Source organism: Drosophila ananassae, chromosome 3L (assembly GCF_017639315.1).
Source record: "Drosophila ananassae strain 14024-0371.13 chromosome 3L, ASM1763931v2, whole genome shotgun sequence".
Taxonomy (NCBI): Eukaryota; Metazoa; Arthropoda; class Insecta; order Diptera; family Drosophilidae; genus Drosophila; species Drosophila ananassae.
Genome location: NC_057929.1, coordinates 15,995,410 through 16,007,888, shown reverse-complemented (window position 1 = coordinate 16,007,888; position 12,479 = coordinate 15,995,410). Strand labels below are relative to the sequence as shown.

General features: G+C 41.9%; 2 protein-coding genes across 5 annotated transcripts; one reads left to right on the top strand and one right to left on the bottom strand.

Annotated features, from left to right (window-relative positions):
* Window positions 1–17: 17 nt before the first annotated feature.
* Window positions 18–4,412, bottom strand: LOC6496445 (serine/threonine-protein kinase SBK1). 4 transcript variants are annotated; one of them, XM_032450570.2, is made up of 7 exons: window positions 4,146–4,412; window positions 3,342–3,578; window positions 2,260–2,521; window positions 2,097–2,196; window positions 1,628–1,810; window positions 1,086–1,572; window positions 18–1,018 (listed from the first exon to the last, which is right to left on the bottom strand). In XM_032450570.2, the coding sequence occupies exons 2-7, from the start codon at window positions 3,396–3,398 to the stop codon at window positions 338–340; spliced, it is 1,770 nt and encodes a 589-aa protein (XP_032306461.1). In that variant the 5' UTR covers window positions 3,399–3,578; window positions 4,146–4,412; the 3' UTR covers window positions 18–337. The 4 variants fall into 4 exon arrangements, with proteins under 4 accessions (XP_032306461.1, XP_032306462.1, XP_001960924.1 ...); XM_032450571.2 differs by having other exon boundaries at window positions 3,342–3,564; XM_001960888.4 differs by lacking the exon at window positions 4,146–4,412 and having other exon boundaries at window positions 18–294; window positions 643–1,018.
* A 729-nt stretch (window positions 4,413–5,141) lies between these two features.
* Window positions 5,142–11,802, top strand: LOC6494123 (sodium-dependent dopamine transporter). The gene is made up of 8 exons (XM_032450601.2): window positions 5,142–5,443; window positions 6,355–6,628; window positions 8,988–9,122; window positions 9,178–9,332; window positions 9,393–9,559; window positions 9,617–9,994; window positions 10,058–10,295; window positions 10,352–11,802. Exons 2-8 carry the CDS (start codon window positions 6,448–6,450, stop codon window positions 10,979–10,981), a joined length of 1,884 nt encoding a protein of 627 aa, XP_032306492.1. The 5' UTR covers window positions 5,142–5,443; window positions 6,355–6,447; the 3' UTR covers window positions 10,982–11,802.
* Window positions 11,803–12,479: the final 677 nt, after the last annotated feature.

The following is a 12,479-nucleotide window of genomic DNA, read 5'->3' as shown; positions in this document are numbered from 1 at the left end:
AAAGGAGTGGATGAAACTTAAGAAATGTACGTTATCTATTTATTGGAACTTTTAAATCAGTTGCTGCTATCCCGCTGGCTGGGATATGGAGCTATCTGCGCTGGCGCCGGGCGATGTTCTGGCTGCTGCTCCCGATGCGGTCGTAGGCCGTGTCTTTCATAACTGGGGCGCCCCTTGGACTCCTGCTCGTGGTCATCTCGCTCACATCGGCCGATCCATAGGCGCTGTCTTTAACTTGAGAAGCATACGGGAGGAGGTTAGCGTAGCTGCTCGAGTGCCTGGCATCGCAAAGCTCTGAAAGTGCGGCAAGGATTAGTGGCTAGCCGGCGGTGGTGGATCATCGCCTAAAGAACGAGCTGCCGTTTGGGGAAAAGCCCGCGCTTGCGGTTGCGCTGGTGGTTTGGAGGTGCTGGTTTAGCTGATGCAGGCTATTACTCTGGTTGTGAAGGTTAAAGACGCCCAAAGCGGGATAAGCGGCGGTAACGATGGAGGACTTAAGGATGCTACGACTCGAGCTACGGGTGCCCACACCTATGGAGTTTTTGGTGGCGGGGGAGGTGTTTACATCAAAGGTGGTGGTGTTTTTGGTTAGCAAGGGAGTGCTGCTGAGCGAGCGCTGGATCATACGTGGATCAGCCTCACCTAGACGATTCAGCTCCGTTTCCATGGACGTATACATGGTCAGGTTGCTGGCCAAAAGGTCCTGCCGCGATCCCAAAGTCATCAGGCTATCCGCATTGTTTAATGTGGAGGCTGTGGTGCTGTAGTTGGAGGAGGGACTGGCGGACTTGGAATACGACATGCCAACCTGGCCCATCTCGCTGGGACCCTGCTGCAGGGCCCCCGTTCTCGGATCAAAGTGCTTCTGGGTGGCATCTTTCAGGGTGCTCTTGATCTCCTTGGCGCTCGGCTCCTGGGTGTTTGACGTCTGCTTGCGCAGCGAGGAAATGTGTCCGGGCAGTGGCTCCCTGGATACAGATGAAGACGGGGAGGCAGAATTGGTTTCTTCGTTCTCCTCCTAAATAAAACAGAGATAATGTGTAAAAAGTTTGGTTATCTGAAGGCTGATATCGGCATGATCTCACCTCATCCTCCTCTGTAATGATGGACGACTCAATCCAGTCTTTGATGCGATTCTTCTTCTGCTGCCGATCCACATTCGTTTCTATCCCGCAATCGGCCAGGGTATACAGCAGTCGATTCTTCTCATCTGGGCTGCTGTGGAAGGAGTACATGGACGGGCACAGCTCGTCGGTCTCGTATTCGGCCATTTCCTTCTGTGCGGTCTTGGCCAGCCAGCGGTCATCTAGGAACTTGGTCACATCAGCCAGGCTCTTCGGGCGGTTGGAGATCCTGGCAAAGAAGCGCTTGAACATGCGCTGGGCATTGGACGTTAGGAGTTTGAAGAGACGCGGGGTGCGTCTCAGAGGCATCATCATTAGACCGCCCTGCCAGGCCAAATACCGAACATAGCGAGGGTCATCCGAGGCAGCCTTCTGCCAGGGCAAACATCCGGTCAGGCACACAAAGATCACGATGCCAAACTGCCACACATCGTGGCTAGGATCGGCTCTGGAAGAGTCGGAAGTTGGTTAAATTGCTTGGTCATTTTAATTTGAAGACTTACTTGTAACTACCCTCAGGTTTGATTTCTAATACTTCAGGGGGACTGTACGGCAGCCACTCGTTACGCCGCTCCACAACGGAACCGGTGGGATATGATTCCCCGAAATCGCAGAGCTTAATGCGCTGAAAATCCGAGCGGTAGATAAGCACGTTGTCCAATTTTATGTCCCGATGCACTATGTCTCTAAAACATTAGTTTTTTAATAATATATTAGGTAACTTGACAAGATACTTTTTGAAGATGTCTTTTATTGAAAAATCTTACAATAGTTTTCGAAATATGGGACACAGGTCGTATGAGTAATGTTAACAGGCCACTGGTCGTATGAGTAATTTTAACATGAGAAACACTCAAAATGGCGGTTAATGGCCGAAGAAGAAGTATGCATCATATTGTATTTTATTATTCATCAGTAAATTCAAAAACCTTAACATTATAAGAAAGAAAATCAATTTTTGGTAAAACTCACTTTGAATGCATGTAGTCTATGGCCGAAGCCAGCTGTTTGGCCACACGCTTGCTGTAAACTTCGCCAACGCCCGAGTCGGTCACGTTCGATGTGAGATCCCCTAAAAATAACGGAATTCTCTATAACATGGCTTTATTTAAGAGAAATTATAGCAAAAACTCACCAAGCGGAGCATATTCTTGGGTAAAAACGTAAAATCCGGCTGTCTCAAAGGCCACATCGTAGGTAGTTACAATATGTCGATGTACACCCAAATGGAGTCCATAATGGAATTCCCTGTAGAAGTCCCGCAGGGTCACATAGGGTTTGGGCACAGCCTTTAAGACCATTTCGGTCTGGGATCCCCGGTGCTCGACCAGTAGTATCTTTCCGAACCATCCTTCACCGACAATCTGTATGATATCAAACTCGTCCACAAGCTGGATCTATATATAGATGGGATATTAAAATAGCTGTGATTTGGTATAGAAACTATACATCAATGTATTCATTTTGGATTCTGATCAAACTAATGGTTAAAGGAAATGTTATGGTGCTCGTTCTCGGAAACCTGTCGGTATCAATTATTTGGCCAACATTTCAAGAAACCAAGAAAATCATTTTTAGAAGAAGCTACAAAGGCTTGCAAGAAAAGAAATTGTTCTTTTGGTTTCCCAATAAAATGCGAGCACTTTTAAGGTTCTCAAGAACAAACCTTGACATTAAGTAAACTTCTAAAAATGGAATTAAATCATTAACAATCACCTACAAATTAAGTGGCTTTCGATACGGTAGAATCAAAGGCTATAGTTCTATGTAAATCGGTACACCTCGTTTGAGACCCTCCTCAACTAAAACAGAACAATTAAACGTACAGATGTATAGGCACATGTCTATAGATATAGTATGCGTTACCTAGACCTATTAAACATTACTGTATTCGAGATCGAGACCGAGACGAGACCGATGCCTATTGCTGTTTGTTTTTAATGATCAGAAATCTAATCGGTAACATGGCATTTTCCCCGGCGCATTGTAGACGATTTCCCGGGGAAGAGATTATTGGCAACATGCCCATCTCACCGATCAAGACGCGACTGGGACAAGTCGAAGTCTTGATACCTTTCTATATCTATTTGTTTATTTCGATATAAATCACAAAATAATAATAATTGGTCAAACGATGTGCGTACAAGTTTGGCACTACAGAGTTTGGACATTTTAATAGAATCAAATATATGTACTATATAGGGAATATATACTCACCTTTTCCAATTCAAACTCTCGAATTTTGTGAATGTGTCCACGTGGCTTCTTCGACATATTGACTGTTTACATAGGAGCTTTTTCTTGAATCAGAAATATTCTTCCAGTTAAAAATTTTGTTTATAATTCACTTCACATCACTTGATTCACTTCCAATTCGGCTTTACTTTGTCCATGAGCAGGCCAATAAAATAATTGAAACAGTTTATGTACGCGAATGTATCTACCAGAATGTATCTACATATTTACATTTTGTATACAGCAGCAGCGTTGTAAATATTTATAGCGACAGCAGCAGCAGCAGCAGCAACAGCAGCAGTACCAAAGGAAATCATTTCTATATCTGTGGGATTCCTTTATGCCTGCTAGTATCTTTATCTTTTTGTCTTGGCTTTTGTTGTTGCTGCTTCTGCACGCAGCTAAAGTAAATTAAGATATGAATGGATTGGCGGCTGTTCGGGAGGGGATTTACATTTTTGCTTCCTGGTAAACGGACATGGGACATGGGATTGCACTGCGGCTAGTGGAAATTCACCAAAAACAAAATAATAATCCACCGAGCGAGGAGCGTGTGTGCACATATAAATATTTGGACACATACACAGACGGCAGGAATTTGAAATCTCTCGCCACTAGCGAAGATTTCAGAACCAGGCCAGAAATCTCGTAGTCGTCACTCTCCCGGCTTCTGTTCAATTCTATTCTGTTCTGTTTTGATGCTTGTTTTCTCTCTTCTCGCTTTATGCATAATATCAACAGCTAAATTAAAAATAATGCCCGCTTGCTTGCCTCTTATATAAAAACCTTTTCGAAAGTGTGTGATTTTTGGCCCGAACCGACACTATATCGAATCATTTGTATCCAGCAGAACGATCTTTATATTCACGCATCTCTACACGCACCGCAACAAAACCGTTAACTGCGCTCGCTTGCCACACACACTTGTAGGTGTGTGTGTGTATGTATTAATACCGCTGCACTATTCTGGAATAAATTCAAAAGAATCTGCGCTATGACCCATCCGATATACACGACCGCTCGTTGCCAACTGCTCTCGGGTTTTGATTTAAAAAAAGATATTCTGAGCAATGCAAGCGAGCGTTTTCGAAAGAATTTCGAAATATGTTTGGGGCACTAAGGGATTTGAGAATGAGAGAATTTTACAATAAAGTTCGTGGGCAAAGAAGAAAGCCATTTTACAAAATGGCTAATAACAGTGAACTTTACACTGTTAAATACTTTCCACATTAAATTTAATTTTTGTAATTGTTAATAAGTAATATTTAAAAAAATAGCTTGTAATTTAAAAGAAAAAACTATCATAATTCTTATAACAAAAATTTTGCCGAGAAACTATATGTTTTTATAGAGAAAAAACAAACTCAAAGTCCCCCTAAATTTCGACACTTTAACAGTGAGTTAACAGACAGCATCCTCTCTTAACAGAGCAGACCAACAGGCAACGCTCACATACACTACACAGTGAAGAGCCAGCACCAATACATTCATGGCAGCCATTTACACACGCACTTGTTGTACATGCAGAGCCGTCACTGTATAAGTAAGGCAACTCTAATTGGTTACTTCCGTTCCGGTTCCGTCGACGTTTCCTTGGCGCATGCGACTTTTGGTTTTGGTCTTTCAACTTTGGGCTTCCAGCTCTAGAGGTTCAACTTCGCTGCGCTTGACACACTCACACCCATATAAAAGTTTTCCGCACATAAGTGGCCAAGGGGCATGTATGCGTGTGATAAGAGATGCAACATAACGGTAACGGTAACCACTTGTCGCGGGCTATAAAAGTCGCAGCTGGCCAGCAGCCACTTGCAAACGCTCGCATGTCACCGAAGGCGCAACAGCTCCGATTCGATTCACAATTCAACTTTAAATTCCATTTGAATTTTTCATCAGACCTCAAGTTGGTACCTCAAATTTTTCCAAAAACTCGGCCAATGTGTGTGAAGTGATATTTCGGGTTGGCAATTTCAATATTGGTTGTGGAGCATTTTCCCTGCGTTTTCGGGATACTTTTTGAAAGCTCTTAAGGATTATTTAACAATGGATTGGACCAAGTATATGAATTGAATTTGGTAACTTATTGGGTGAGTAATTGTGATTTTTAGCAGTTTTAGTGCTTAAAAAAAGCATAAAAAATTAATAAAAGAAAGTTTAATGTCATCAAATAGTTTAAAAAAGGTATAAAAAGTGAATTTGAATTGTTAACTTGAACTTTTCATTTCCAGAATTTAAGAATGTACGTTCCAATCGATTTTCTTGCAGAAAAAAAAGTTTTCTGAGAGTAGTTTCACTCTTTTTAAATTTAAATTTAATATTTCATATTGAATCTATAATGACTCAAAACAAATACATATTATTCAGAATTATTTAAAAGATTCTTATGAAAATACAAATAATTCTTTCATCACCATTTATGAATAATTCCTCTCACGATTTCTCCGACTGAGATTACCATCAAGTCGGGCATAAGAAGCCCAACTAATTGTAGTTTCTCATAAATAAAGCAAAAGCTCTGGCTAAACCCGTCGAGCACTTGAAACACTCAATCTGCATTGCGCTTAATTGATCACAAGTCTGGGGCAATTAAAGTCGGCGGGGAAGAATTAAGTAGATCAGATTAATTATTTGACGTGTTTGTGGTTTTATTTGCACGCAAAGATTTCCGAGCGGGCGATATACCAATAAGCACACTTGCCTTATATGCATGTAAATGCCTGTTCTGTGGTGTGGATGGTCAAGTGTTTGCTGGCCAGTGTGTTTGAACATGACCACCTGTCGTATGCGTAATGTGCCAACGAGCTCTTCAAGGGCTGGGTGAGCACATGTCGTTGCCAAACAGGTTCTGAAGTGCCTTGGACACACACTCGTGGCATCCATGGATGACTGAAGAGGCGGAAAAGTGGGATTTCTGTATGATACCGGGGCTGCGTGATATTTCCGGGAGATTTGCTGGTGACTGTCTGACCGAATCATTGAAATATCTTGATTTTCACAGATTTCAAAGTGCGGCGGCGGGAATCGAATCGGCGTGGTCGAACATATCGACACGTTTTGGGTCAAGGACACGACGGGTTAGATATAGTCGCAGATGTCACCAACGGGACATAAGTCAAAGACGCCCACGCCACACGATAACGATAACAATAGCATCAGCGACGAGCGCGAAACATGGAGCGGCAAAGTGGATTTTTTATTGTCGGTTATTGGATTCGCCGTCGATTTAGCAAACGTCTGGAGATTTCCCTATTTGTGCTACAAAAATGGCGGTGGTAAGTAGAGGAAATCATAATCCTATTCAATCTTGTTTCTAGAATCTAGAATTTCATGTACAATAATCTTAAAGTTCTTAAAAATCAATATTTTCTAGTTCAATTTAAATTTTTTTGAAAATGGATATATTTTAAGAAATAAATAAAGATCTAGGTAATAACTCATATAAAACATTCTCAAAGTAACTTTTGGTTTATTATCCTTAAGATCTGCGTGTCATAGACGACTGCTATTTGGCAATCGAAAAACTCATATATTTTCTATGGGCGAACTGGCCAATTAGAGGATAAAGACATTTCGTGAATCGTTCAGGCTGAGTGAAAATAATTTATATGGCTTTACACATCATTGAGCTTGGTCCCGGAACCCAACGTTTTCCGCTTTTTTTTTCCTTTCCACTTTCCGCTTGGCGCCTTTCTCTTTCCCTTTCGGCCTTGTTAACACTTTGTCAAAGTGGTGCGAAGTGCTGTCAAAAGGGGGCGGCTAAGCATTGCTGAAAGGGGCGTGGCAGCTTCCTTTGTCAATTCGGTGGAGACGGGAGGAAACGGAAATGCGGTAAAGGGCACACACTCTTTCTGATCCTCGTCGTCAACGCCATCATTCAAAACAATTCCAAAAGTTAAGTGCTTCTGTATGACAACTAAATCTGGCAGTCATAATCGCATTTGGCCTTCTTACCCCCTTTTTATTCGCTTTCACCCCGCTTTCACCGCACTTTCCTGGCAATATGTCAGCCTGCTTATGTGGAGTTCAGAGCTATGCTTTCTAGGCTTTTGTTGCTGGAGCACTTTCCCATCGCATTGTGGGAAATTCATGTGCGAAACATGTCCTCATCCCCACCTCTCCGGATGATTGCGGCACTTTTCGGCTGTTGCGTCCCGAATAAAAGTGACTCTCCGACCCTTCGATATAGTTATTACTATTTTATGATTTTTTCCCCCCGTCGAACTCTCGGGGTTTGCCTTTAAAATCATAATAATAAATGGTTATATTTATACGCTTCATTGCCTTCAATCAGCGCAAGGCTCCAGCTTAAGTTTCACATTTTTTTCGCCTGGCTGTTGCCAGGACCACCAGGACTCGCTCAGGTTGCGATTATTGCCACAGCTTAGATGGTATTATTTATTCTCTTTCCCATTTTCTTGCAACTCGCAAGTGGCAGCAGCTTTGGTGGCAGCAACAGGCTGTGCCAGCCACAATGTCCAGGATTATGCTTAAAATCCAGGCAGAAAGTACTTTCTTAGCTTACTTTCTAGTTTAGATCGCGGAACACGTATCCTGATGTACATTAAATATGAATTGAAACATGTTAAAGTTTTCAGGTTTAAAAAATATATATCATATATAATGTATATCAATAGATAGAAAGTAAAACTTGTATATCTATAAAAAAACTCATACCATTGAATTCCTCGCTCAAAATAGAAAGGACAAAATTAATAGTTCACCCAAAACTGGGACAGAAACGAATTTGGCTAGGGAATTGAGTTAGGGTCACATATTTTTGCACTGTGCCCCGGACAAGCTGTTGGGAAATGGGGAAATGCACTTGAAGCAACGGAAATTATGGCTTCAACAGCAGTGCCGGGGCGTCATAGATGCCTCGACTTTATTTTAGACGTTTTTGTTTTACATTTTGAACATAATTGACACGACAGAAGGAAGCGCCTTTGTAGCTACGTACATAGGACCACCCATGCCTATATATACTCGAACAGATGTACGTTGGTATATAATGGCCGTAGACGATTTTGTCGGCCACTTTGCCTGCTAATAGACATAATCAAATCATAAAAACATCATCCCCTGTCACTCAACAAAGTATCGATGGCACTCTACCAATTGTCAGACCCAAAAGTGGGTGGCAGCCGAGGGTTGGCTCTGGGCGCATTTGTGCCGGATGTGGAGAGGTGGAGTGGCGGGGTTTTGGCCCGAGGTGGCGGAGATTGCTGCATGAGACAGCCCAGCTATGACACCCCCTTCTCTGCGCCATCGGGCCATCGGCTTGCCAGGCTGCTGTTAATGTTTTTAAAATGTCCTTAGAGAGGCACTTGTAAAACAATTTGATTTTGTGTACCATCGAACATACATAAAAGTATGGTGCTGGTGTCTATGGTGTAAATATGTTTGTAATCATGTTTGGGCGAACAATGCAGGACCTGTGACACGGGTCAGTCTCAATGTGTGTAGGTTATGCAATCATTATTATCATAAACAAGTTATTGATTGCATTCACGGTTAAGTTGCATGTAACCATGGTTAATGTCAACGGAATTTGAGGGATAATAATTCCTTAAAATGATAAGAAGGAGCTTAAATATTTAGAAGGAATCAATACCTATTTTAATTAAATTTCAGGCGCTTTTCTTGTGCCCTATTGCATTATGTTGGTGGTCGGAGGTATTCCTCTATTCTACATGGAATTGGCTCTGGGACAGCACAATCGTAAGGGAGCCATCACATGCTGGGGTCGCTTAGTGCCACTTTTCAAAGGTAAGTGGCTTAAATCCTCTATACATTGTTTTAATTTGGGTTTATCTTTCTCTAGGAATTGGATATGCTGTGGTTCTAATAGCATTCTATGTAGACTTCTACTACAATGTGATTATTGCCTGGTCGTTGCGTTTCTTTTTTGCATCCTTTACAAGTTCGCTTCCCTGGACGTCTTGTAATAATATTTGGAATACTCCAAATTGTAAACCAGTAAGTTAAAGGGTTGTCTTTGAGTTTAATAAATGTCTTGATATTTTGTTTTTACTATAGTTTGAAAGCCAAAATGCGTCCCGAGTGGCATTGTTGAGCAATTATAGTGATTTTTATAGCGCAAGTAATCAGAGCCTGTTCAATGAATCTTATGCCAATAGTTCAAGTTTGGAGGCACCTACAGGCCATATTGAGGGCTTTCAGTCAGCTGCCTCCGAGTATTTTAAGTGAGTAATATGATATACTTCCGGTTTTGAAAATCCTAACTTATTTTATTACCACAGCCGCTATATTCTAGAGCTGAATCAGAGCGAGGGCATCCACGATTTGGGTGCCATTAAATGGGACATGGCACTCTGCCTGCTGATTGTCTATCTTATTTGCTACTTCTCTCTGTGGAAGGGAATTAGCACTTCCGGCAAGGTTGTGTGGTTCACCGCCCTTTTTCCCTATGTGGTCTTGTTGATTCTCCTGATAAGGGGTCTCACATTGCCAGGATCCTTCCTGGGTATACAGTATTATCTCACGCCCAATTTCAGCGCCATTTATAAGGCAGAGGTATGGGTGGATGCTGCCACTCAAGTGTTCTTCTCCTTGGGTCCTGGTTTCGGAGTCCTGCTAGCTTATGCCTCCTACAATAAATATCACAATAATGTCTACAAGTAAGGGCAGGAAGGTGGATACTTTTAAATTGGAAATGATTACATTATTTCTTGTTCTGGTAGGGATGCTTTGCTAACCAGTTTCATCAATTCAGCCACCAGTTTCGTGGCTGGATTTGTGATATTCTCGGTGCTGGGCTACATGGCCCACACATTGGGAGTGAGAATCGAGGATGTGGCCACCGAGGGACCAGGACTGGTATTTGTGGTTTATCCAGCTGCCATTGCCACCATGCCAGCCAGTACTTTCTGGGCTCTGATATTCTTTATGATGCTGCTCACCTTGGGCTTGGACAGTTCGGTAAGTGTGTGATATTTTCCATTGTTAAGTATTGGATTGAATAACTTTTCTCATAGTTTGGAGGATCTGAGGCCATCATCACCGCCTTGAGCGACGAATTCCCCAAGATCCGGAAAAATAGAGAGCTGTTTGTGGCCGGGCTCTTTTCCCTGTACTTTGTGGTTGGATTGGCCAGCTGCACGCAGGGCGGCTTCTACTTCTTCCACCTGCTGGACCGCTATGCCGCCGGCTACTCGATCCTAGTGGCCGTGTTCTTCGAGGCCATTGCCGTGTCCTGGATCTACGGCACCAATCGCTTCAGCGAGGATATTAGGGACATGATTGGTTTTCCGCCGGGCAGGTACTGGCAGGTGTGCTGGCGCTTTGTGGCTCCAATCTTCTTGCTCTTCATCACCGTTTATGGCCTGATCGGCTACGAGCCACTAACCTATGCGGATTATACTTATCCCAGTTGGGCCAATGCGCTGGGATGGTGCATAGCGGGATCGTCGGTGGTGATGATACCTACGGTGGCAATCTTCAAGCTTCTGTCCACGCCGGGCAGCTTCAGGCAGAGGCTGACCACTTTGACCACTCCGTGGCGGGATCAGCAATCGATGGCTATGGTCGTAAATGGAGTCACCACCGAGATCACTGTGGTGCGACTGACCGTTACGGAGACCGCAAAGGATCCCGTCGATGTCTGAGTTCGACCGATGGCCAGATTTCAAGTTTATTACGTTTAGATTTGGAAATTTACCAACAACTCACGTTCACGTACTTGTTGCATTGCTATAAAGTTAGTCTTTTTGATTTGACATTAGGCAAGAGATCCGTCAGGATCGGCAAATTTCGCAAACAACGTACTTAGGTTTCGGCATTAAAAAGTAAATACACATACACATAACTAAATAGAAAACAAGAGGAGTCCTAAGTTAAGACTAGCTTGTAGTTTGTACGTTTAAAATGCAAAGCTATAGCATACGCAATACCAACATATTGATATTTAAAATGCTGTGTAGATAATATCACAACCGAATGTCGTCTAATCCACACAATTTAACCAAAATACGCCACAAGAATGTTTGCATATGCCAATGGAATTAACGACACGATCGCAGCTCAAACGATGATTCGGGCATAGAATCTGTACATAAACAAAAATCAATGAAGTAAAAGCTTTAAACACGTTATAGGATATCTTATGGAACTGAAGCAAAAGCAAATGCTGCCACAGTTGATCAACAGAATCGCCTCAAACAGCCATGAGACGATTCTGCCATATGCAAAGGTTTATTTTAAAATTATAACCCATCCCACCACAAACTACGATTGTTTGCCTAAAACAGCCATTTTAGGTAAGCAATGGGCAGTTGAATTCCCTGTTAAATAATTATTTCTGTATATAGCTCTAGAAGATATTTAAAGTTTCTTTGAAATGTTTCTTCCACACTGAAGCAGAACTAACAGCCATGAGTTCTGTTTCAATTTGTTGAAATAAATTATTATATTTTCAGTTACTGAAAAACCGCTTTTGTGATTTTCTCTGGGCTGGTTTGAATGAAACTCTTTGACATTTTGGATTAGATATTTCGGGGTTTTATTTCAATTTTAATGCTTTGGTTTCCTTGTACATTAATTTCTTTTATTAACGTATAAAAGTAAAGAAGGCCTAATAACAAAACCAACTCAAATGGTTCCCACATCAATGATTTGTATCAAGTAGCGCAGTTTTTGGATAAATATTGAATGCTTTCACAGAATCTCAGCTTTTTAATAAGTATTCTTAGGTTTTGGGTACATATTTTTTTCTGTGTGTATGTATATATGTTTGTAGCACTATGTAAGCCTCTGCATTAAAAATATATATTATGTATAATATGCATGATTAATTCGGATGAGGGAGCTCTAACTCCCTGGTAATTGATACTCGTATAACATTTGCGGTGTTTGCAGATTACGTATGTTGGTCGGGTCTTTGGATTTGGGTTGCGATTAGGGTGCCATCTAGTTTGATTTCGTTTCGTGAACTGTATAGATTTTATAGCTTATCTTGGTTATGGTATAGTTTTTGGTTCTATAGAACAGGTTCTAACCCAATAGAGCTAAGCCTATGTACAGTAAATACTTTTGATTCTGATTTTGTTCATCTTTGGTATACGGAGTATAGATATATATATATTTTTCTTTTGCTTTTATCATATG

Bases quoted from the DNA above. Each gene is read 5' to 3' on its own strand.
- LOC6496445 (XM_032450570.2), bottom strand. From the start codon at position 3,398: ATGTCGAAGAAGCCACGTGGACACATTCACAAAATTCGAGAGTTTGAA. The intron at 1,573-1,627 runs GTAAGTCTTCAA...CGACTCTTCCAG, and splicing joins AAACCTGAGGGTAGTTACAA to AGCCGATCCTAGCCACGATG. The intron at 1,019-1,085 runs GTGAGATCATGC...TGTTTTATTTAG, and splicing joins TCATTACAGAGGAGGATGAG to GAGGAGAACGAAGAAACCAA.
- LOC6494123 (XM_032450601.2), top strand. From the start codon at position 6,448: ATGTCACCAACGGGACATAAGTCAAAGACGCCCACGCCACACGATAAC. The intron at 9,123-9,177 runs GTAAGTGGCTTA...ATCTTTCTCTAG, and splicing joins CTTAGTGCCACTTTTCAAAG to GAATTGGATATGCTGTGGTT. The intron at 9,995-10,057 runs GTAAGGGCAGGA...TTGTTCTGGTAG, and splicing joins TATCACAATAATGTCTACAA to GGATGCTTTGCTAACCAGTT.